The 27329-nt window shown below is 38.4% G+C and overlaps 1 protein-coding gene across 1 annotated transcript in view; it reads right to left on the reverse strand.

Moving 5' to 3' along the window:
* Positions 1-25302, reverse strand: part of DNER (delta/notch like EGF repeat containing) — a 128272-nt gene extending 102970 nt beyond the window's left edge. Inside the window, exon 1 of the mRNA XM_062638984.1 lies at positions 24910-25302. Within this exon, the coding sequence (XP_062494968.1) occupies positions 24910-25167 (258 nt within the window). The 5' untranslated portion in view covers positions 25168-25302. The remainder of the gene's footprint in view (positions 1-24909) is intronic.
* Between the last annotated feature and the right edge of the window lie 2027 nt (positions 25303-27329).

Consider the following 27329-nt stretch of genomic DNA (forward strand, 5'->3'; position numbering starts at 1 on the left):
AGCTGATCTAACATATTGTACTGTACATGTAAAGTATGGACCAAAAACCTCTCCAACAAGGAAAACAAGTAGAAAATAGTGCTCATTGACAATGGAAAGCCTCCCTCTGTCATGCTTTCTTAACACACAATCACACATTCACTCTTGCATTTTAGTAGTTGTCCTGGGTTCAGCAGTAGCAGTCATTTTTTCTCCTTCTTAGTAGCTGGTGCAGTGCTGTCTTTTTGACTTTCAGCCTGGGAACAGAGCTGATAACACTGATGTTTTTAGTTGTTGCTCAGTAATGTTTACTCTGACCAAGGACTTTCTGAGTCTCATGCTCTGCCAGGGAGGAGGGGAAGCCAGGAGGAAGCAGAGACAGGACACCTGACCCAAACTAGCCAAAGAGGTATTCCATACCACAGCACATCACGCCCAGGATATAAACTGGGGGCAGTTACCTGGAAAGGCTAGATCGCTGCCCGGGTCAGGCTGGGCATCGATCACAGAGTGGTGAGCGGTTGTATTCTCTTCCCTTGTTATTTCCCTTATTATTATTATTATTATTAGTGGTACCAGCAGTGATTTGTGTTATACCTTAGTTACTGGACTGTTCTTATCTCAACCCATGGGAGTTACATTCTTTCAATTCTCCTCCCCATCACTCCCGGAGCAGGGGGCGGGAGGAATGGTGGGGGAGTGAGCGAGCAGCTGTGTGGTTCTGGATTGCCAGCCGGGCTTAAACCACGACAGTAATAAATCAGACTGTTATTCTTTTGGAAGAATGCAGATTAAACAGGCCACCTGGGACACTGCATCCTTTGATTCTTCTTTAGGATAAATTATAGATTCCAAATAAAACCTGGAACATATCAAGTACTATGTATCTGGGAACATATAGAATCATAGAATCATTAGGTTGGAAAAAAAAACCTTAAGATCGAGTCCAGCCATTTACCTAACACTGCCAAGTCCACCATCAAACCACCATCTACACATCTACACATCATCCCCCAGAGATGGTGACTCTACCCCTTACCTGGCCATCCTGTTCCAATGTTTTTCCAATGCTTGACAACCGTACCAGTGAAGACATTTTTCCTAATATCCAAACTAAATCTCCCCTGTTGCAGTTTGAGGCTGCAACAATGAGGCTGCCCATCCTACCCTATCAACGTGGGAGAAGAAAACAACACCCACCTCACTACAAACCTCTTCAGGTAGTTATAGAGAGGTAGTGTTGTAGGCCAGGTATCAGATCAGATAAGGCAATAAAGAGCAGACACGAAGGAAGTAAGAGTCACACTTAAATTAGTAAGTGGAATAAATTTAACAACCAAGTCCTATTTCACTTCAGTAAAAGAGTAAAAAGAGAAAGCACCAGCAAAGGGCTCCTGACACACCTATGTGAGGATGTCAGACAGGAATAAACATAAGCCTCAGTGTTTAGCAAGACCAAAACCAGCAACTTGAACTCTAGGAACCTGAGAAGCAAAACTACACTAACTAGAAAACAATGTTTGGACAGCAACCATGAATCATTGACACAAGATCAGCAGAATGCATGAAATTCCCATGGACTATGGTTATCGGCCATACCCAGAAGTCATGCCAGGTTAACTGAAATAGGTTTTGTTAAACTAGTACATCCTTTGTGCATGGACTCTTCAAATATTTCAATAGGTTTTCAAATAGTTATTTCCACTTAAATTGCACCTGCAAAGTTGTGCCATTCTTGGTGCACAAGAATTCTACTAAAGCCTACTAAAGAGAACTTTTGACTTCAAATTCCTATGGTTTTATTGCTGGGAGAAGACAGGGAGAGTGGAGATAGTGGAAGAGGATTATTAGTCTGGATACAGTCTAATTTTGGAAATCAGCCCAAAATATTTCATGTTCATGTCATGTTAACAAAGCTTTTAATTGTATTTTTTCTCCACTGCCATGATAAACCAGCCATGAAGCAAACACTGCGAGGTCTCCTTGTCACTCCATTTTTTTCTTTTGTGACAAACTGGAATCACACAAGAATCATTCTTTCCTTCTATATTTATAGAAGTACAGCAAAATCCTTGATCATGCCTTATTTTCTGGATGTTGCAAAACCATATATGTACTATTACATGCAGAATTACCAGCAAATTATGGTCTTGGATGATACCATAGCTACAAGTTCAGAATCTTTTTGGGGAGGTTATTGCAGTGAGCTCACATGACCCAAATTTGACAGGCTATGCAAACTCCATCCCCCTTCACAATATGAATCAGCTTGAACAGCTGCCAGCATGAGCATGAGTTTTAGAGCATATTTTATATTGTCTGACTAAAACTATCTGGGCCAAGAAGGATATACTTCACTGATAATGGTTATCTGGAAGAGAGTCTGCATCCAAAATAAATCGTTTAATAATTCAAAAGTTGTACCTGAAGGTAACTTAGGAAAAATAACATTTTGCTTTTCAGCTATTATACCTGAGAGTATCTACCATCAAAAAGCCTAAATGCAAGAGCTTTTTATGTTACCTTACATGCTTAAAGACTGCTAAAAATTTAACGAGGTGGAATCCAAAACATGTGACCCTAAATTGAGCAGCTGTTAAATAAAACATGTAGGAACATGCTCAAAGCTTTCATTTGGAATTCTATTGTGGCCATTCTATATTTGGAGCTTAAATGTCTCAAGGAGTACCTCAGGTAACCTATGAAAAATCTGCAGGGGAAAAAAAAATAGTCAGTGGCTGAGGAGGCAAAAGGAAAATAAACCTTATTTTGAAATCATATATTCCTGCAGCCTACATGAATTGCAAAAGTAACCAAGTGGTGAAAAGCATGCTTTGATACAGCCAACAGTTTACCTAAATTTATTGTTCTTATTACATCAACAGTGTTTAACTGTTAAATAGATACCCAGAATGAACAGCCAACTGACAGAAAGAGACAAAGATAGAGATGAATATAAAGGCGTAGGGGGAAAAAAACATCCAAAAGTTTTGCTACCACATTTAGTTCTTATACATAAGAACTTATGCTTCCCCTTTTTGAGGGATGAAAATTCACAAAATAACCCCTCCTTTTACTACTTTTCAACTACTATGACGTTACAAGACAACTCTAGCCAACATTAGCTAGAGGGCTTTGTTTTCCATGATTAGACCATTCAGTTAACTAGTAGATTCAGATATATGAACCCATACATGTAGGAGAAATCAGATCCTGATAGTCTGATAGAGGGAGTAACTGAAGACACGCTTTTCCTAATGGAATCTGCAAGCTCTGTGAGCAGGAACAAAACAACACTGCATTTAACAGCCCCTGGCCATGAGCTTACCAGCTTCAGAAATTTCTCATTAACTTTCCCCTCTGGTAAAACTTAGTTCTTCAGAAAATATGCAATGTTACAAGATGCTATTTTATTCAATTTAGAAAGAAATAAAATGTTCATATGCCTTCTGAAGCAATAAAAATGAAAATTAATTTGTTATGACAGCATATAACAAGATTTTGGAAAATAATATCTTCTGGAGATTTTTCATATAAATAATTCCTCTCAGCTTCCTCAGTCCTGTCCCCCACTGGTCTGCAGTATCAATACTATGTAGAACTCCTATTCAAACATTTGACATTGTTAATCACCACAATGTTGATTAGATTTTCTCAATTTAATTTTCACCAGTGCAAAATTAGTACATTATCTGTAAGCTGCTTGGTATTTTATAGGGTTTATCCATTAAACCAAATAAGTTTTTTCAGTGCCACTTGCTTGAGTTGGAATCGGGACACTATTTACAGTTCCTACCCAAAAAAAGGTTGCATAAAAGGTTACTTTAGAAGTTGTTTTAACAGGTGTGGAACTATGTGCAAAAAGCAACATAAAAATCTCTGGGTGAAAGTGGTTTTAGTTTCTTGCTGGGAGATTATGATTTATAGAATAAAAATATTTGAGAAATATCTTTCTATATGCACTTGTTTCCACACTCTATCAAGCACAGATCTTCTAGTAAACAAAGCAACTCAGAAGGTTGCCTTTTTAAATCCTTTACTAAAATTACCATCCCATAAGGTTTTCTTAGAAATATAAAGGCCCCACACCAAAGATTAAAAAAATTATACAATTTATGCTATACAGCATTTATTATGAATTCTCCAATAGACCTACACTGAAATTTTCCCATAAACCAGTGTGTCATCTACAGGATGATAGTCAAATTAAGGAACGAAAAAAATGAATCTGAATTTTCTCATTTACATCCTAACAATAAAATTATTTCTCTTTTTGCTAGTTCACACAACTTTGTCTATTCAGCTGCTGTTATATTATGCAAAGTAAACATTTGTTGGTTTTTAAGAATATGAAAAAAATGTATGAAATCTGGATAATTTCAATGGCAATGTAAAACAATGCTCACTGGTAAAAAATACCAGCGAAGAAGCAAAAATCACCCAACATGCAGCATTCATGTCAGCACAAAGTTTCTTTTTGGTAATAAACTCTCAATCAGGCATAAAAAAGTAGAGAGTTTTTTTTTCTTCTTTTCTTTAACTGCAAATAATTAAGGGTAACTACTCACAATTTACTGAACAAAGTACAAGCTAGTCATGATTGACATATATTTGGATTAATTTTCTTCATAATGCATAACGTCAGACTTCTCTATTTCTATTCAAATTACAGCCCATAACTAAGTATTCATTATCTATTGAATCTTATGTGTAGGATCATTTACTTTTTAATGAAGTACCAAATTACCAAAACAAAACTCCACAACAGAAAATGTTCCCTAGCTTACAAACATACCTTCATTAAGCTTCCACTTTTAATTAGAAATATGATATTAAAATCAGGTCTAATATAACTGGCAAGATCTCAAATCACATGTAAATACCTTGTTAAAAAGTTATTAATGGCATTTGTTACTATCTCATTAATTTCTGTGCTTGTCAAACTTGTCTATTAAAGAATATTCATATTTATGCCTACCTGTTAAAAAGAAAAAAAAAAAAGTAAGATTAATATTATTACTAAAAGTCTGAAGCAATCAGGACACTGATAGTCATCCAGAATGGGAGGTAGAGAAAGTGGGAAGATAAGGACATAGTAAAAATTGCCTTTTTGAGGCATATATTACAAAACAGAGAGTCTAATACTTCTGTGGGCAGAAAGATGAGTAAAATAATATACTTCCAGAATTACGAGAAGTACCATCATTAATACTAAACAAGGAATGTTTCTTAGCATTTTATTTGCTACATAACATAGAGCGAGACTGACAATTATTATCTAAGTGGATAAGGAAATCCACAAATAAACTGAGACCAAACAGGAATTACCACCAAACAGCATCTTAGATACGGAAAAAAACAAAATATCATTCAAGGTAGGAGATATCAGAGGTGACAACCACACTGGCACAAAAGAGACAGAATTTCCTTTAACATCTTGAAACAACAACACAACTCCTTCCTGCTCCCCTTTCTCACCCCCCAGCTTCCTATGTTTATGTCATTTCTTAATTGGTAATGTTATTTATTACTAAGAATAATTTCTCATCTGAACTGTGCGTCATCCCACTTTAGAATGCCTCATCTATGTTCAGTGAGTAAAGTTCCAAAAAGTTACTGCTCAGCCCTCCAGTCACGAGGTAAGGGAACCAAAGAGCACATAACTGCCAGATGGGCAAACAAGAACTCTCCACAGAGTTGATGTTAAAGGAGGAATAAATCATTTAAATTTAAGAAAGAGCACAGTAGTACATACACTTTTGGCTGCAGTTAAAAGTAAAGCTGTAAGTTGCCAACTAAGTAAAGGCTGAAACCCTTAATTAGACTTCAAGATAGAAGAGCACATTTCAGGACTAGAAAAACCTTAACACTAGGTTTCAAAATCAGAAAAATTGGCTTTCCTGTAACTCAGGGAGGGTGGGGGAAAGAGCTATTTGCTTTTAGAAACATAATCCTGTTCCATATAGGTGTAAACCCTTTAAAATACCTTACATATAAACCTGCTCCACAAGAAATGGAATGGAATAGGAAAGAAATTGTGTCACTGTGTATGCTGCTGACAATTCCATTTAATATTTTTTTTATCACACAAGTCATTAAGCACTGCAGCTTTCTGGTCAAAAGCAACCTTGAATTTTTACTTACAACTCTGGTGAAACTTCAAACGTTTCATATTTTTGGAAATATCTGTGCAACACATGCTTGGTTTATTACAACATCAATGAACGAGTTCATTGACATATCTGTATCCAGGCAAGACCAAGCATTCGTGAAAGAAATGCAAGCCAGAAAACTTATTTCCTGATAATGGACACTATAACCCAGAGTGACTGAAAACTGTCAACACAAGCTACCACTATTACTTGAAATTGTGCAATCCAGCAAAATATCTCACACTTATTGGCAGCAGAGAATCCAGGTAACATGGCAGTGAAGCTGGACAGCTAACCTAGCATTCTAGCCCAAAGCAGACTCTGGTGTCCATTTGCCAAAATTGTTTATCTCATTTCATATTCAAGTCTGAATATAAAGTCATAAACAGCTTTTACCCTGTCTGAAGAAAGATGCAGAGACACATGCAAGCTACTGTTGCATAATTAATGGCTTGAGTTTTAGCATCTAACTTGACTGTTATCATCCATTGCAGTAATACTATGGTAAGCAAGGTAAGCTCTTCATGTAAGCGAACTTCCCTCTCTCTTACTCCTTCCATTTCACCTTCCTTTCTCTGCTGCGAGACCACCAGATGCATCAAAGATTGAAACAAACTATCTCTGTGCAGAATTAAGCATAAGCCAAGAACTTCTGCCATTGCTGAAATCAGCAGATTGAACATTAATGGTTAAAGGTTTGAAATGTCAATCATTCACCCATTAGTAAAAGGAAATTTTTTTTTCTTTCCCTTCATCCAGCAATATCAGAATGGCCTATTGATACTGCTTTTACAAATAAATATATTTGGCAAAACACACTTCTTTCCTCCTACTCATAACAGACAAGTTAGAAAACCCCCAGGTCTAACTCCGTATTTATACACATTTTTCCATTTTAGTATAACATAAGAGGTCACATTAAATTTGCTTTGCTAGCTGTACACACCTCAAACCGCTGTAAAATACAAATAACGTGGCAGGGAGATTGCAGGAGAAAAGAAAGGGTGCAGATGGCATTGCTATGAGATGAGAATTTGTGCCTACAGATGAAAATACTTCCTAGACTGAAACCTTTTGCTAATCATTGAATTATTGCAATCAGCGAGGTATTTTTATCTCCACTGATTCTCCAGCTCCCCCGGGACAGTCGCTGTGTAGCAGCAGCAGCAGGCAGCCAAGGTTAGAGGACTTCACCCACCGTAGCTTAGCAACGAGCAGCCTTGCCTGGGCTGAAGGACGCAAGGAGCAGAGCAGGGCAGCCCAGCTGCCCTTAGAACCCACCATAGCTGTAGAATCCATAGAGTGCTCTTAATGTCCTAATCCTCTCCTGAGGACTGGAAGGGTTCATTTTCCAGCTATTACAGGTGGGATTTTTGTCATGAATCCTCTTTGCTGACAGATAACGGATTCAACCATGGAAATTACTTAGCTTTTGAAGCAACTACAGGTCCACAGCTAACCAGCCTGGTAAGTTTTACTTCAGAGAGCTTAGGCAGGACTCATGCTCCTGCCATACCACAGGAGCATCAAGGACCACAACCTAACTAAATTTTGAGTAAAGCTGATAAAGTGATAGGATACAGTATTATTAGTAGTAGTTAGTACTTAGCAGTTATCTTATGCAATACCAAGAGATCTGTGTGCAGTTTGGGAATCCCTCTTTGTAAATAATATTCCACATTATTAAGTCTTTTAATTATAGGTTCTCTATTATTAGATTTTACTATTCTAAGTGCTTCTCTGGATCTTACAACAAATCTGTACAAGCAGACTTCATGCTGATAGCATTTAATTGCTTTGCATGTGCATCAGTTAATGCATGGATGATTCAAACAATTAAGACCTAGAGGTGCTGATTAATTTCCATTCATTCAGAACCCAGGAAAATCTACTGAAATAAAGTCATGATTCTCAGCTGAACTCATGCGGTTTGAAATCATGCAGTCTGTCTTCTGAAATAAAGAAAGCATGTAAAACTTAATTTTTAACATTCCTTTGATCTGAGGTTTAAAATACACCTACAAACAAGGTTTCACATTTATACTTTTGGACTATCAATATGAAATTAATGCTTTTTAAAGCATACCCTAATACAGAAAGAACAGTTACTTTATGGATGGCTATATAAGCAGTAATTCTTCCAAATGATGGATTACAACCAATAAAGTTTATTTCATTCTTAAAAAATAAAAATCAACTAAGCATTCAATCACTCAGTTGAGACAGTGCCAATAATTTCCCAAAAGAAAACCAATGTAAGGCAAAAAAATACAGTGTCCATTATTTATTTGTCTAGTGCAGATGGATTTCTTTGGAGAAATCCTATTAGCTCTGTCATTTCTTATCATCAGATGGATCTATTTCAAACAGCAAAAGAAATACTTTGTTTTCAGAACTACATATACACACAAAATGGATAAAATAGCACACTTTTTACAGGAATAAGATGATTCTGAATTTCTAAGAGTTGAAGTATGATTCAAGATAAACTGAACAATGCTTGTCATTCAGTGTCTTTCACTGTGATGCAAGTACAGTTTTATTTAACACTGTCATTTAAATTTTAGAAGCTAGATAAACAGAAGTACTTGTAAATAATCAGCTACTCATATTCAGAATGAATCCTAATTTTTTAGATTCATTTTAAGGAGACAGAGACCTTCAATGAGTAGGGCATTCCTTAACACAAACTCACAGACTTAAAGTTACTGAAATGTGAGGGTAATTTTGCAAGATGGACACCTAAAAGTTAAAGAAAAACAACACAAAAAAAAAAGAAAACAAAATAAAAAATAGGCAAAAAGGGATTTTACTGGGGCCTTTTTTTTACTGGGCACTTTTACGGGCCTTACCAGTGGGACAAAGGACTGAACTCACACAGAAAGTGAAGTAGGAGTCCCTGTCGAAGTAGTCTAAGACACATTACCATGACAGTGACTGATGTATAAATCAAAAGACATCAATTGCAAAACTCTACAATTATGAAACCATTTTTGAAATGTGCTGACTTGCACTTTTAACTTCAAGATTCAATACGTTTTCACAAAGAAGAGGTTACATTCAGTGGCTGATAACGATTAAGAATAATTTTTTATTACTGCAGCTTATACATCAAGTTCAAAACCTTTGTTATCAAGGCAGACGCATTATACCTACACAAAGTTGTTTGTCTAATCAGTTACATCTTACATATACATATTCTGGTTCCTTAAGTCTGGACGTTTTGCTTAAATGCGGTGAGGTGTTTCTAATTTGTTGACTAATGTTAAGATACACTTTGTGAATCTACATGATAGCATTCATGGATCATTCAAATTTCTTGTTCCAAAATACTTCAACAATCCAGATGCCTGCAGCAAGTTTAATTGCAGAGGAATGGAGAATTGAGCAAAGTCTACTTTTTCCACAAACACTGTGTTTCTCATCCACCAACAGTGAAGCTCTTAGAGCAGTCATACACCAACACTGACTTCTTTTCAGAAGATGCACAGGTGACCTGTAAGGAGATTCCCCTGGAGAAGGTTCATTCTGCGTAGCAGACCATGTTACAGAAGTCAGTGACTACATGGGATCCAGGGGGACTAAAAGAAAAAGACACAAATACGGATTCTTACTTCCAAAAATGCCATTTACCCAACTCCAAAAAAAAAATTCTTTACTTCAGCCAAGTCCAGAAATAGTGTTTTGCTAACAATCAAATATTGACTTCAGTAAACAATCAGCTGGTAGAAAGCTGGATGCGCATCAAACTTTACAGTCAGCTGACTTGGCAGGCAGGGTACAACGAGCAGAAAAAGATTTCTGCATCTGTAAGCTACTTTAATTAGGAAAGAGCATTCTGTGAAATATTACAGAACACAAAATTAGAACTGGTTCATATTCATACAAAATAGAGGAATTTTATGTTGACAATTTGATGACTACATTCAGCTTTCGGTTTTAGCAGATTTTTTAGCATGGAAAATAAGCAGAATACAGATGGGGAAAATATTGGAGCTGGCTCAGCAGGGTTAATTCTGGCATGATGCTGCATTACGAGTCAGCTGCAGTGCCTCAGCACCACACTCCAGGGACCAGAGTAATTGGGTATGGAGCTGGCAGGGAGTCAGAAACATTGTTAGCTCCTGATCAGCATTAACCATTCTAAATAAAGCTCAACTCTACAGACAAATGTAGGTGATTCCACATGGTCCTTATCAGTATCCTGGAGTTTTCTTTCACGAGAAGTATGCTATTTCCTCAACAATAAAAATAATGGAAAGTGATTACTACCAGGAGAAACATTTTTACCAAAGATGTTCCATTCCAGTTTCATTCCTTCTGTACACACTTCCCTTTTCCCAGAGCACATACAAGCAAAGGAGGTTAAAAAAAATAACATGTAGAAGAAAGCAGACCCCTTGCATTGTTGCAGGTGCACAACTAAAAACCCATGATAAAATAAAAATTAAAATGTGCATTTGGTGTGTTTGTTACTACAGAGGGAAAAATGTTTCATTATAATGAGAAGACCTTTAAACATTGCTGAGTATTCCAGAAGTTTCTAGTCTACACAAGAGCATGTTTCCAGAGGCACAGAACCACTCTGCAGAAATTAAGACAAACTAGATCAACAGTTCAGTAAGCTAACGTCCTGTGACAACATAAAGTGGGAAAAACAAAAGGGAGATCCAATTAGGACCTTGACACAACTAAATACAAGACCAAAATCAACCAGGTCAATTGAACATATACTAAAAACCTTCTAGAAAAAATCTGAAATGAAAGTAAATTGGTATCAGCAGGTGAAAAACTACAGAACTTATCAGCTGTGAAGAGCACCTCTGAGTTCTAAAAGGCCACCATATTGTTAGACTGTACAAGAAAGTTTGTACTACATTTGAAATAACATTTTTGTGAAGATCTACATTTTTCTCATAAGATCAAGAGATTTGCAGGGTGAAGAGGGAATGTTTTGAGCTAGGTTGTGGGTTTTTTCCAACATCATAAAAATATATAAACTTTTAGCATTGAAGAAAATTTTTTAGAACATTTCTAGGGACAGATTATAAATCAAGGCTTTTAATACCAACTTTCTAAACCTTTAGATCAAAAAGACAATATTAACAGATCAGGCAGGAGACAAGGAAGAAAAAGAAGGGCAGGAGCATGATTTTTTCCTACATCTATCAATTATTTATGGCCAGTATTATTTTATATTAATTGACCAGTCATGCAGATATTGATCACTACTGCAGACTACTGACTCAGTACACAGTAGCTGAAAGCAATGGAAACAGTCTTTATTATGAATTGTCTGCAGAATTATGAATATGTGTGCAGAACAGACTCATTTCTTTCTTCACTCATTCATCTTGACTCACATAAAATCTTCTATCTTCACATAGAATCAGACATAGAACCCAACCTATATGCACAGTGAAAACATAGAAGACAAGGGTAGCTAGGACAAACTGTGCTTACCACATTTATACAGCGCAGAATATAACTCAAGGTTTCAGAGCAAGGCATCTGAGCAGCACTGCTGAAATCACTTAATTTCAAAATACCTGAACAATCTGGACATAACTGATTGTTAATGAGAAATAAGCTTCTTTTAGAATGTCACAGCACCACTACACACTGTCAAAACAATTAAATCCAGTTGGCTCACCATTTTTAGTGCATTTGTGTATACAGTATCATTGTAGATATCTACTTGAAATATTGCTAGGAAAAAGTTACATTTACACAGCTTCAACAACAGATTTTTCAAAATTTGTTTCAAAAACCATACAAAAACTGCACCTCAGATTTTACTTACACTACCAAGGTGTACTGAGTTATCTCAAGTATGCAAAGAGAAGAAAGTTGCTATATGGTCTAGTTGGTTAAAGCAGAGCAAGAAGCAGAATTGTGACACCAGTAAAAGATGCACAATATAGTTTTCATCTGATTTTTTCTCTAAACTATCTGCTTCTCATGTATTCTGATTCATATTCTGAAGCCAAAAATGAGTTCTTACTATTTCTATTCTTGTGAAATCCTACAGTAGATGTCTAACTATGTCTGCTTCTGTATTATAGAGCAATGCTGTTTTAAGAGAAAGTAAAATTTAGAAACCCATACAGATGACTAAAAATAATTTGGGTTGATGAATCCAATTGGACAATGGTACATAACGTAATAGGAATACAGAAACTCATAATCCTTTCATACCCCAAGAGTCAGAAAGACACCTGGAACACTATGCAGCATCATTAATGCATTTATTTGGACCTGGAATACAGGCAGGTACTGAAGAAAAAGCCAAGCCAAATGCTCTGAGATACATTACATGAATTCACCTATCCAAGACATAGAAAATTCAAACCAGCTATCATTTTGCTTATACCTAAAGAATTGTCAATAATGAAGTGAAAATTCCACATCCCCATTGAAATACAATTCAAGAAAGAAAAGAAGCCATCAGGCCTTTTCAGCATCTGAACCCTCTTTTTCTAAAAAGAAAATAAAAATTCTTTTTAGAAGTTAACTTTATTTATGCAACTCAGAGTTAAAAGGCATCAACAGAAGCTATAGAAATCACACCCCTGCCAACTATAGTGAAAAAATCAGAGGCACTGAACAGATGCCTAAGCATCAAATAAACTGGGAATTGAACAGATGTTTTTCTTATAAAGGTGGAACAAAACCAGGAAAACATAGATTGCTTTCTAATGGTCACTTGTTGTATCCATTTACTCACCTAGCTACTATTTTCAAAATTATTTCAACCCTGCAAAGGTCAAAGGCAAGGGCAGCTTAGTGGTTCAGGAGCAGCACTGCTGTAGATGTGAATGACAGACTAGGATCCCAGCCCAGTTCTTCTTTTCCAAACTAGCAAACACAGCAATGCACACATCCCCTGCCCTGAGTGTATTTTGTACATTAAATCAAAGTTTCTATAACTGCCAAATTCCAGAACACAAGCCACAAGTGCTCTGTGATAAAGCCTGAATGTACTGATTTCCTCATTCTATTATGAATATCCATGGCAAATATTTCAGTTTAGATGTTATACTAGCTTAATATTTAACCCACAGTTTAACTTCTGTCCTTTTCTCCTGATGCTGCCTATATTTCAGGCCTTAAGAAACGCAAACATACAATATCATGTTCTATACTCTTCTTCATCCCACTTATTTCAGGAGAATTTATTATTCTACTCATCCCTCAAGTCAATGACTGCAACCAAACCAGTTTCTGCACTGAAACGTCCCTACATCAGCTTTTGTTTCCTCTTGGTTTGACACGATTGTCTTCAGAAAGAAAGCAAATTCTCCTAAAGTAATGCATACAAGATCCATCAGCAACTTTCCCATGAGACTTTTCTTGTTAATACACTGGGAAGACCAAAAAAAATGAGAAAAGTGAAGGTCAGTAATGGAAAACCAGCTGGATTATGAAGGTAGCTTGAGATTTATAGGACAAAGAGTTCAGTGCAATGAAAAAGGAAGATGCTTTGGATACAGAGAAAGTATGGAAAAAGGTAACTAAATATTTTATTTAGCAATGTAAACCACAGGTTCTAGAATAAGAAATGCACAAAATCTACACCATCTCAGCTCTGCCAAAAAGATGATTTTTTGTTCATCCCACTTCCAATTGGCAGCATTTTCAGATCTTAGTTATTAGTTTCATTGATGTTTATTTCCATAAATAGGCACGTTACTACAAGATAAAACAGGAGATGAGCTTCCCTGCATCAGTTACTTTAAGACAAATACTTATGTGCACGTACTCGCACAGCTGTGGCCTACAGGAAACTCACATACACCATCTCAATCCATCTTTAGTTAGTGTAGCATTAACACTAATAGCATAAACATAACAATACAGGTAGCAAATTTGCACACAGATCTTTGAAGTCTTGGTGTCATGCATCCATATATTAAAGTTTTCCAAAATCAGCCTAACACCTTTAAAATTCCCTTGAAAAACATCAAAAGTCTCATCTGTGTTATTATAAAAAGAGAAAAATCAACTGTGCGGATCAACAACTGATGCTCTAAAGTTTTACAATTTTTCTCCAAAATTAGATTAGGTAATGGCAACTTTAACATCTAAATCAACACACACTTAGGAACTTTTTCCATTAGATACCACTGTACCACACTTCTTACAGTTGGTAGAAACTTCTGGGTGAACACAGGGGTTATCAGAAAGTGACAACTCATTGAATAAAGAGAGGTTTGCGCTGACATCTCTGATGAGGAGACCAAATCACAGATACGTCTCTGATGGAAGCTTTCTGGTGAAGCCACACTCTCGCTGTAGCACTAGTGCTCTGCTCAAAGATCTGGGAACACAGCACCTTGAAGCCCTGAGCTGCAGCCCTGCTCTCAAATCTAAAGAGGAGAATGTCAAAGCCATAAGATTGCCAAGGTAACTTGAAGTTCTCAAGAATTCTTAGCTTTACAGAACTTCCTCACTTACTGTCAAGGAGCTTGGAAGAGCTCCTACCAGCCAGCAGCTCTCATGTCTCTATAGCTGCCTGCATTAAAGGCCCAACCTCTGAGTGGTGTCTACTATCACTCCCTAGCCAAGGAGCTCAGAAAATCTGAGAATACAGAGTAGAAATGGATGTAAGCCTATTTTGAAAAAGAAAAATTACACCCTCAGAACTAGAAATCCCAAGTTGGAAGCTGCTGCAGTACTGATTGCAAAGTGAAAAGCATATACATCATGTAGAAATCAATGAAGATGCTACCTTTGCGTTTGTTCTAAGTCACTTACGCAATAAGGTTTGCTAGCACATTTGTCATTCCAGAGTATCCTTCAATTGACTATCTCATATAAACATTAAAAAAAAGGTTAAATCTCTCACTAATATGTTATAGTAACAGAAATTCCCCCATATTCTCAAACCAAATATAGTGAGGTTTTGGTCCATACCCCAGTTTGCTAAATGCTAGCAGGACTTGATGACCAGAGGGTATACCTGTAATTGATACATCTATCATGTTGTTCTTAAGCAGGCCTTTGTGAAAAGGCATATCTATGGCACAGCTATAAGAGGCATAACTGCTGTTGTGTCCTTTCTCACTCACCTGCAGAAAGAGTTAAAAATTGGTGTTGCAAAGGAAGCTGTTTAACTGGGGAGAAAGATGTTTTAGAAGCAAGTGGTACAGCTGGCTTTGCTCCTGCATTCATTCACCTTAGAGAGTTTCTTTGCTACATATCAGGAGCACCAAGAAACCCAAGCTCAAATGGTTACTCAAATGTAAGTTTATGAGTAGTTATTTATTATTTTTATAAAAAAAAAAAGAAACAACTGAGTTTACTTCACCTTGAAGAGATATCAGTTTCCCACAGCTCTTTAAGGATGTTCAACATTTTTGTTATGCTCCATTCGAGCCAGATCCCCCTGCACCCTTAGACAGATTATCAAGAATTTCTGTAACATCAACCCAATACCTTTCCATTACTTTTAAGAGGCAATAGTTAGCCAAATTTTAACATTAGAATCCTATTACAGTTATGTAAATTAAGTCAATTTGTCCTTCCTTCAATTAAACATGTTAATTTCCCAGGGGACCCAACACCATTTTTTTCAGTTGTCACACATGCCATCAACACAGTATGCTGTAGACTTAAAGAGAATTTATCAAGTATCTGGTCTTGCAGAACCTACCTCAACTCACTGAAATTCAAAGGCATTCTAGAATGAGAAAGTTACTCAGATCTGTACATACAAGAACATGACCTTTGTGCTCCATAGTGACAATACACACCAGAAAACAATTCTCCTGCAACCAGACATCAGAATTAGCACTCTCAACACAAAAAGCACTTAGCCCAGAAATAGTTCAACTTCTGCATGGCCACCTCTGCTTCCTTCTGTTCAACAATATTCAGTTATATTTGCCTGAAGATTAGATTACAATAGAATTACACGTATATAGTTAATCACAAGTTATTAATGACTGTCCAGTCTGTAAGAAAACAAAGCCATATATTTTGATTTGCCTTTAATGAGATTCATTCATTAATTTGATTTTGATAAAAGGTACTGAGCAATTTGCTCAATTTCTTCAGCAGAAGAAATCATATATGTGTTAAAAGTTTAAGAACAAAAATACAAATAAAATTCACATGATTTGCTGAATTAAAAGCAGAAATCATTAGGGCTGAAAAAGAAGCATAAGAATTGCCATATAGTTCATGTTGAGAGTTGTTGTTCTTATTAACAAATGCCCCTACCAAATACTTCAAAGGGAGATCAAAACAGCACACCAAGTCTGGAAAACTACAGAAATTGTCCATATCTTTTTTCCTTAGCCACATTGATTGATTATTAGCTGACGTCCAGAAGAATTTAGCTGTCTCATTCCTTTTGTTTGTTAGGCTTATTTTAAAGCACTGTCCTTCTTACAAGATTACCTTTTATTCAGACTTTTCTTGTTTGTCTCTCTGTAAAAGTGAATAAGTTACTTCTCCCAGGTTATTCAAATCTTTCCACATCTACTAATCATATCTGATGTCCTTTCTGTAGACTATATCTATTTCTGCCCTCACTATCTTGTAAGTAAAGTTACCTCAACTTGATTTCAGGGGATTAGGTACTACTTATTCATAGAAGGGAACAGAATTCTAAAACAGCTTCTGTTCTCTTGTGATATTATCTGCACATCTTTAAATTATTTACACTTTGAGTACTCAGGCTCAATGAGGATTATTCAACATACTACCACCAAAACGTATGGGTCCTCCTCCCAGATAATTACAGCTTGCTCAGAATATGCATGGTTAGCTGAAATTATTCCTAAAGCTCCAGCTTTATTAGGTCCAGTACAAAGGACCACATAAAGGCAACCTAGGCTGAAAATGAGGCTTGTTGTAAAGAGAAGAAATCGTATCTTGTTACTCTTTTTACAGCTACTGTTCCTGAAGATACTCAACTCAACAGTACTGTTGCTGTTCTAACTAATACATGAAGTACAACAAAGTTCCTAAAAACATTAACATTCAGTGACCTTATCTCAGTACAAAAAACCTACTTTCACAGTCAAACTGAATCGTATTCTTACCTTATTCAGGAGGACCTTGTTCACAAACACCTTTGTTTCTGAAATCTTTGAAATACTAAGCATTGATCTATTGCCTCTGCTTTCAGTGGGAAAGAACAGTATAAAACTAATCTGTAGACTGCTAGCCTGAATATTTGGCAGACAAAGAAATAGTCTAAATGATTGATTTTTTGTATTTTTTTTTAATAAAAGGCTTTTTTCCATTTGATTTAAATATATTCTGATAGGCCACCGACATATAATTCAGAATCTGGCATTTTAATACTATGCTTCCTTATAAAGTGCTTTTCACTCTACATTCTTAAAGCCTTCATACACATTTGCAAATTAACCTTTTGAACACCCAGAATTATCTGAGTTTATAGAGGAGAAATCTAAGGAAGAAGGTGGTAAGAGTTTTGCCCAGAGTGACTCAGCAAAGCAGTGAGAATCCTGAGCACGAAGCCCTGATATTCCCATTCCTAGTCACAATGTGTCACTTTCAGACTTTTCTAGAGTTTACAGCTTTTGTTTTTTTCCAGGTTTACAGCAGAACATAATACTAAATAACACACGATAATTGTTACACGCACTACAGCCTGTATAATTATAAAACAAGCCTTGGCAAACTTGAAAATTAATATAGGATGGTAATATGTATTACTAAAATCAAACAGGTTACGTATGTGGCACACAAATCAGCTTTTGAACGCAGGAGTGCTTCTTTCTAAGAGAGCACACTCGATCAGGAGAGCAAAGTAGAGTTTTCTTATCAAGAAACATCACTTTCCTCTATGCGTATCCCCATGTGCATTTCCACCATTACAAAATCATTGGAAAATTGCACCAACTGCATTGCAGTTCAAGATATTTTTCCTAATTAACAAAAAACATATAATCTGTTTTGCGCAGCTCACATTGATGATTGACAATTTTCTCTCCAGAGAACATTGATTTCAGTGTTTTTACACTATTCTCATAAAACATAAATTGACAAACACATTGAGAAACAAAGAGTTAAACAAAACAGTTTTTATTTAAAAATCAGAGACCTAATTAAAGACTCCTACAAATTATGATCTACATCAAATGCATATACTAGACTACTTTTGCCTTCAGATTTTGACCTAAATGCCATCAAGAAATTTTTAATTACATTAGCCTTACTCTTGCCAACCACCATGCTTTCAATTGACATGGATGCAGTTTAAATGTGGATGCTTTCATTTGGGAATCACCGCACCGCGATCAGACACCTCCAGGGAGGTTTCTGAGCTCAGTTCACCAAAACTTACGAATAAAATAAAAATAAAAATAAAAATAAAAATCTGTGGATATTATTGAAGACTTCCCACTAATGCAGTTGTCAAAAAACAGGTAACCTCTCAAGATACATAAAAATTGTGATTTGACACTGTACAAAACAGGCTATGTTATATTAACTAGCAACCAACAGGAATACTGTTATTAGCGCGATCTATTCAGCTCAGAAAGAATGCTGAAGAGAAGAAAAATATTCAGTATATGCACAGGGAGGGAAGACTGGAATAACTCACTTTTAAAAGGGAAAAAATACAATGGGGAAATTGAATTGAAAGACAGAAGATAATAACTAATAAAATTATGTTTTCCATGCAATTAATCTGTTGGATTAATTGGAACACAAATGTATCACAGCCAAAGAGAGTTGATATGAATAAATGAGGGACTTGATATTTAACAAGAACAGAGTGAGCTATGAGAGCAAGTACCAGAAAAAGAAAACCCGCCAACCTATGTTTAGGATCAAGTGGACACCATTTCCAGCAGACTCATATCTGCCTATTAAAATGGAATTTCTTGCATCATCTAAGATTTCTGGTCTCATGATCCCGCAATTAAGCTGAAATCTTGCTACATGCCACTTCTAAAATTATTGATCTCAAGCAATAATTTCCTTCTCAGAAAGGCAATAAGTAGAACATGCTATGGGAGCCCTCAAAAAGAGGGGAGCATTTTGATCTCTTTTAAGATGGGATAAAGTTATATAACTCCAGTATATAAAGCAATATTCTTTCTTATCTCTTTTCCCATCCATTTTCTGTTGTTTCTTCTCTTGTGTTCAAGATAAGGTATTCTCCTAGTACATTGGGAACCTACTCCAATAAAGAGGACTTCCAAAGCTACATAATATCAAGTTAGATATTTCAAAGGAAAGTAAAATAACATTGTTTTTTAAACAGGTATATTGCTACATGATTCTCTTGGATCAAAGAATGTATACTGCAATGCAAAATGACTTATGTGAAAGGTGAAGCATCTTAGTATAGCATATCTTCTACTATTATTCAGCTACTTTATAGCTGATCCATCTCTCAGCAGTCTTTAACCGCACAAAAATATATTAAAACCAACACTTGAAACTTTCGGTTATATGATGGAATTTTTCAGAACCAAATTATTTGCACTATGTAATGACCAGACTAGCATTTAAAAAGAACTATTTTGACCAGATTTAAAGGGAGTATTTCAAGACATTGAGAGAGAGAATACAAAGATTCACAAAGGTTATTGTGCAGACAATACCATGGTAATAACCACTTACATAACTGAGACAGTTTGGGCTATTACATTATTCCAGTTTTATTCTACAGAAATGTATAATACATTTGTTTAAAGCACATAGCAACTATCACAGCACAATTCTTTATCGATTGCTTTGGAAATTGCTTAATTATAGGTCTCTTGCACACATATTTTCACATGATATGCTTCAAGGCAAGGTGCTAATTTGAAAAGCTTAATTTTCTGACTGGAAATATATTTCTACCACATTTAGAGAAAACAGATGTTATAACAGCGAAAATAAATTGCATGGCAAAACTATTTTTCACGTTCATTTATTCTGTCCTGATGTTCCCCATATTCAATACCTTACATCGCCACACTGCAGAACTTCATCAGTTCCATGGCAACCATAGAGAGTTCATGAGGTACCTGAACAACACTTCACTTACAGATCAGAAGAACTCACAGAAAACAAATAATATCCGTCAGTCCTGTGTGACATACAACTGTTGCTTGAAGAAAAAGTTCAGGAATGACTATGAAACATGAGTATACTCATCTGTGACCAAAGGAGCTGTAAACTAAGTGGCTTGAAATTAACAGTAAAGATTTTTCATATAGCTAATAGTAATACTGCCATCTTTGAACTCCTTGAACACAAGTTTGTCAGCGTCCAGATACAGTCTAGACTTGATATAAAACATACATGTATAATAACAAATAATTTCAATATCCAGCAAAGGGGAGGCAGGTACAGGACAAAAGTAGTAGGAAAATGTAAAATCGGGAGGGTAAATAGAGGTGTGTATATATACAGAATCACAGAACAGAATCATACAATGGTTTCGGCTGGAAGGGAATTGAGGAAGTTCTCTGGTCCAGCCTGTGCTCAAGTCAAGGCTAATAATAGGCTGAGGTGCTTGGGGTCTTGGGCACTCAAGACTCAAATCTCCAAGGATGGAGCTACCACAACTGCTTTAAGTGCCTGTCCCAGTATTTCACCTCCCTTATTTTGAGGAATGATGGCAGATTTTTTCCTTAGATTTAATAGGAACTTCCACTACTATAACATGTATGTCACCTCTTGTCCTTTCACTGAACATGTCTGAGAAAAGTCTTGCTCCATCTTTATGACCACCCATTAGGTAGGTGAGAATGGCACTTAGCTTCTCCTTAGCCTCCTCTAAGAAAAACAAACCAAGCTCTCCCAACCTCTTCTCACACGCACTATTTGCATCAACGCAAATATTTAAATTCTGCAACTTGAAAGCACTGCAAGAGTTAGCAGAGTTAGTCAGCAGGAAATGACATGGCACATCAGAAGTCAAGCTAAACTACATTCAAATAATCCAAGAAAACTCCAAGGCATCTAACAACTATGCAATTTACTTATATCCAAGACAAAAAAGTCAACAAAATGGCCATATAACAAAACATGTGCATCACAATAACCACATAATTTAAGTATATACCCTTCATTAATGAGTGCAGAAGGGGAAAAAAAAAAAAAAAGCATTTTGAATTTGAGGGTTATTTAGAGATCTTTCAGGAGGGATGTCATAACTTAATAGAAAACAGAATCTTGCGAAAAATCAATCAGGATACAGACGTGAAGGCAATTTAGCAGTGAGATTAAAGGATGTCCTTTTACACAGCACTATCCAATGCAACCTGAAATAACCTGGCCAATGAAATTTTGTACCACTTATTCTGAAGTATTAGACCAGTAAGTCAAGAAACAATAATCGTTCTTTCTGCAGCAATTTGCTAACCCTGGATTTCTGCATTCAACATTAAACAGCACATTATCACCAATGTACTGAGAACAGAAGTAAATTCAAAGAAAAATAAAAACTTTACACAGGATAAAAATAGGAGGTGGCACAGAGAAGAAAAATAATAAAAATCACTGCAGTGTAGTCTATGAACATTCAAAGACAAGAATAAATTCACCTGGCATTCAAAAGTATGAAAAAAGGATAGAATGAAGAAAAACAGAATCACAAAGAAATGCAGGAGGGAAAATAAATAAATAAATTATCTTTTAAATTTAGTTCTTAGAATGATTTATCTTAAAGTCTCTCAGTGTAAAGCTCAGAATTAGTCCATTTCAAATTCCTGCAGAAAAAAAGTTAAATTCGCTATAATTTTGTACTGTGTCCTTTGGAATACTCGTGATTTCTTTGCCCAAATTAAAGTTCAAAATACTTCAACACATAGAAATCTGGTAAAGAGAAGCGGGGAAAAAATTCACATCCATGAAAAGAAATTGAGTTAAAGCAATGTCGCACAATGTGAAACAATCCATAACAAAATAAACATGAATTTTGCAAAAGAAAGTATAGTCAAACTCTTAAGTAATGTGAGAAACATACACATGCATAATTCATGGGAATGGCATGGGAATATTAAGAGGACCTGTAATTTCTGTTGTTAAATAAATAATGAGTTACTAGAGCAATTATAAGACCATGCAATTGGCTTAAGTCCAAGTTAAACTCACTACTTGGGGTTAGGAAAGCTGTGGACTTTTAGAAGCATCTCGTGTATGCGATGTCAATTTCTTTCTTTTCCCACACCAGCACCAGCACTATCAATTCCATCAAACCCAAATCTTCAGTAACAAAATCTGTGGGAAATGTCCAACTTTGACTGTTAGTAGTCCTTCTACATTATCAACTTCACTGTGCCCAGTTGACTTGAAGGCACATTTAGTACACTTTTTTCTTCATTCTCCGTCTCAAGACATCTGAGCAGAATGAGCAAAATTTTGCCTTCGCTACAAGTAGTAACCTGAAAGTAATTCTACATTTTTGGTGAAGTGGGGTTCCCAAACATCTCCAGTCCCATCAAAAATTACAAAAATGCAAACTTACCTCCTATGATCTTGGTACGTAAGCGTAATATTTCCTGTTCTTTTTCTCCCCCCTCTTGGCATTCCCTTCTGTGAATCCAACTGTTCAATAACAGCCCCAGAAGAAAAACGAATGCCCCCTGTCTAAATATATCTTAATGGTCCCCTGATTTAGCCCATAGATGAAAAAAATCATCATTATTTTAAAATCCTTATAGTTATTTACTGTCATTGAATTAGGAAACATGACTGAGTTTACATTTCTTTGTAGAAGTTTAAGCTGTTAGGCATCTGTTAAGCTGTTAGGCATCTGAACAAAAAAGCAGTACAAGAATTCATGCATTTGTACAATATTTATTTCCTATTACAATAAAATGAGGAAAAAAATCAACTGTGGATATATTTTGTTTTATTTTTAAAGGGGTCATATAAACACAAACAAAAAAAAAAAAACCCAACTGTCTGTTTTCTACTTAATTAAAGTTACATTTCAAAACCATATTAACTTTTTAGAGGTAACTGGCACCCATACTTCCACTGCTTACACAATCGCTCGAAGTAGCGTTCATTTGTTTCTCAGTTTTCCTTGTAAGGGTCATTGCTTACTATTTTATGAAAAAAAAAAAACACAATGTGCAACACTTTAAGCCTCCTCTTATCAGTTAATGAAAAGCATAACTGCTATGAAAATATTGCCTTTCTATTTTATTAGAAACACAATTAAATCCAGTTCACCAGGCACAACACTTCACAGGAGGTGTGCTGCCTCCTGCATTACATTTTACTAAGTCAGTAAAAGGGTCATTAATCTTTTAGTTACAGATCTCGGACTTTTAAGTCTAACAGCAACAAGCAGAAGCAAACACCCAGCACTCTCCTTCTCTCTCTCTGTTGATAGAAAGATAGTAAACGCTTAAGACAAGACCCACAATTAGCCAGAAAGAAGTCTATTTAATCCACTTTCATCTCTCTGGTTCACAGAATCTCATTAGAGTAAATACTTTTGCTTTCATTGTTAGGCTGAATCAGCTGAGACATTTCAAGGCAAGCATAGAACTGTGCATAGTGCTCCTACTTTACAAAGACTTTTACACTCACCTACACATTAAGTCTTCAGTGAATGCATTATCCCTTTCATCTATTCAACAGTACAGTTCAGATACTATGCAACCAAGGAAAATTTAAGAAAGGAAAAAAAAAAACAAACAGACTGAATTTACTTGAATTCATTTGCTTCTGTGTCAAATCCACCTAAAACAGAGAGCACTGGTGAGAAATGGTAGCCAATCCATAGAGCCTTTTGTACACTGCTGTCACAGAAAGTAACCCGTGATATACATATATACAGAAAACAAACCTCTTTGTCCCTGTGCCTGCTTTCCCTTATCTGAAGATATGGAAGATTAAGTTTGTGTGAATTTCTGAACGTGACAACAAGGATGTCCATCCTTAATACTAGAGACAAGAACAAAAATATCTTCACTTGACAAAAACTAAATTTGATTGCATTATTACATCAAATCCCTGTACTACCAAGCATGTTAGAAAGATTCTGCCTACTGCCTCTCCATATTTAAATCCTTATCCCTCCTCTGAACATTTTGACCTTCCAGAATTCAAAACCAATCCAAGAAGCATCCGAAACATGCGAGAAAGTGCTTCTAGCCTATGCAAATGACAACTGGAGATGCGATTTAACAATTCGTATTCAGTGCAATACACTATCCACTTCCAAAGAGCATACTTTTCACCTTAAAATAAGCCAGTACTAAGCAAATTGCCAGGACCGGACAGCGGGGACTGACAACAGCGCTGAGATTAACCTGGAAGGCGCTGGCCGAGCTCAGCCCCATCCTCATTCACCTCTAACCGAGCCTTACAAGCCGCCTGTCCGGTCCTTGCCCGGGGCTCTTCGCTCGGCCCCGAACGCGCTGCTCGCAGCACCGGCACCCTCTTTACGCGTCCACCTGCACGAAGAGCCGCCGGCGCCCGGAAACCCCGGGAGAGGACAGGGCTGCCCGCGGCGGCCGTTAACGGCACCGGCGGCTACCGCGCCAGGAGCCGGCGAGAGGGAGCGGCCGCGGGCGGGGAGGGGACAGCGGCCCCAGGGGAACGGGCACCGGCCGCCGCTCCCCGCAAACAGGTACCGCAACGGGTCAGTGCGGAGCGGAGCGGGGCAGGGACGCCCGCAGAAGTGTTAGGGGCGAGGCGGACCGAGAACGGGAGGGAGCCAGCCGGAGCCCGAGCGGGGACACCCAAGGGCAGGGACGAACACAAGGACGCAGGGAGGGAGGAAGGGAGGTGCCTTGGCGGGGGGCACGCAGGGCGCTCTGGGCGCGGCCCTTACCTGGCAGGAGGTGCCGGTGAACCCCGCGGGGCAGGCGCAGCTGTAGGCGGCCGGAGGCTGGGGCAGGAGCAGCTGGAGGCGGCGGGTCGCGGCGGGGCTCCCGGCCGGCACCGGCGAGCAGGTGCCGTTGTTGCGGCAGGGCTGGCTGAGGCAGGGGTCCCGGTCGGGGGGCGCGGCGGTGGCTGGCCCGGGAAGGCAGGCACGGCGCTGGGCCAGAGCGAGCAGCAGCAGCAGCAGGAGCGGAGCGGCTCGGGGCATGGCGGCGGGGCGTGCTGGTGCGGGTGCCGCTCCGCTGCGGGCACCAGCGGGGAAGGAAGAGAGAGAAGGAGAGGATGGAGGCAGCGGCTACCCGGCTGCTCCCTACCCCCGTTCCCCGGGCAACGGGCGGGCGGGGACTGGGCGGGGACGAGCCGGCAGCCGCGCCGTCGTGTACCCAGCAGGGGGCAGCCGCGCGTCAGCCCGCAGCGCGTCCGGGCTCCGGCCCCGGCAGGCGGCGGTGAGCGGCCCTGCCTCGGGCGCGGTACGGGAGCGCACAGCCCGGCCTTATTTCGTCCCTGCAGCCCAGGCGGAGCTCGGCTCGGGCCGGAATGGCCTGCGCCAGCGCCCCATGTGCCGTGGGCGGGGGAACGGCGACCGGGCTGCGCCAGGCTGCTGGGGCCCGGGTACCGGCCCTGCGCGCCCAGCCCGCTGGTTTACCACGGGATCAGCGCGCTAATAAACCGCCCGACAGGCATTGCTGCTCTGCCACTGCCTCCAGTTGGCTTGGCGGCTGTAAACGTTAGCGCATCCGGGACCGAGCCCTGTCCCGGGACCGGCAAACCCCTGGAAGGGAAACTCCGTGTTCAGGACCATTCACTGTTTGCTTCTCATTTACTGTTTCATAAGTGTAACCTGCGGACAGTTACTTTGAAGCTCCTTTAAAACCCAAGCAGGGGGAGGCGGAAAGCATAAAATGAATCCTGTCATTTCCCATACTGCAGAAAAGCTGTGGCTTTCATTCATTCTACAGCTGAATTTTAAAAGTCGATTTGTATTTTGCTAAGCGTTCGGATTTTTTTGCTGCCTCTGGTTAGAAGCAAGATACATGGTCTGTAAATCAGGTAACAGATAGGAGAAAGGTAATCCACAGTCTGGCCTTCTCTTCATTTGCTTCTGCAAAAATGAAGTATTTAAATCTCTCGTAACTAACGACTTCTCATATATCTGCCATACAAAACGAGGGCATTGCTGGCAGCAGCATGCTACAGCTTTCATAAACCCCCACACTTCGCATAGAGCTTAAACCCATATCCCGTGTAGAAACGACAGGTGATGCTAATTGAACTGAAAGTTCATCAGGGGTTCCAGCAGCCTGACTGTGGTACTCTGTTCCCACATGTGGCTGACATGAACCACCCCTTCTCTGCTGCTGTCCTGCCAGACCCCTTGTCCCTCTGGTTCCTCCCTTCATCCCTCCCGATGCCGCCCCGGCTCGCACCACCACGCCCCTGGAACGACTCCGTCGTTCAACGGGATCCAACTGTCTTCCCCCTATTCCCGACACTGGTGGGTTCCAATGATGACTACAGCCTGTAGGCACTGTGGTAATACAAATATATGTTGAATTGTTTGCTTATTTTACAACTCTCTTCTGCTTAAGGTTGCTTTTTTTAACCGATCCTTGCTCACCAGAGCCCATCACATGCTGTAACCAAACAAACCTGCTGCACCCACCAGACCAGTTCTTCTTTTCGGTACTGATCATTATCAAATGGTGTATCTCAGTGGAACAAGGGAACATGGAAAACATCCTTACAATTTGAAACTACAGTACTACTCACTGTTCTTCAAGACTTTTTTTCCCCCAGCCAATAACTATTCTTACTAATTTGCTCAGCCCGTGCCTAAAAATGTCATGGAAACCAATGCCAAAGGCGTTGCCTCTGTCAAGTTATAATAACCATTATATTCCACTCACAAAATTTGTGGCCTTGCTCTACAAGAAAATAATCTGATTTGACACGGTCTGTTCTTGATAAGTTCACAGAGGCTGCAACTTGTCTCCTTGTTATCTTCCAAGTGCTCTGAAATAACTTGTATATATATCCCAGGGTGCTGTGGCAATTGCTGTCAAAGCAGCTAGGCTGTAATCCTGTCCCCCTCAATAGAAATGTTTGTCCTTTTCCAATCTCCTAGGGCTTCACCCTTCCACACAGGCTGCCAAAGATAGTCATTAATAACTAGCTTCAGCCAGTTCTCTAAACATCTTTTAGAACAAATCATCAAAACCAGCCAATTTGAAAGTTGTTCTACTCCCTAACCTGACCAAGCTCTCCTTTTGCTCAAGCTCTTCTCCTGGCTGATGCTAACCATGCTGACCAGCTGAGTGACCTTCATGAGAAACAGGATGCCTGAAGAGGCTGTATTGACCCTATTTTTTA

The sequence above is a fragment of the Pezoporus occidentalis genome, unplaced genomic scaffold, assembly GCF_034315485.1.
Source record: "Pezoporus occidentalis ecotype Australia unplaced genomic scaffold, CSIRO_AGI_Poc_V1 ctg59, whole genome shotgun sequence".
Taxonomy (NCBI): Eukaryota; Metazoa; Chordata; class Aves; order Psittaciformes; family Psittacidae; genus Pezoporus; species Pezoporus occidentalis.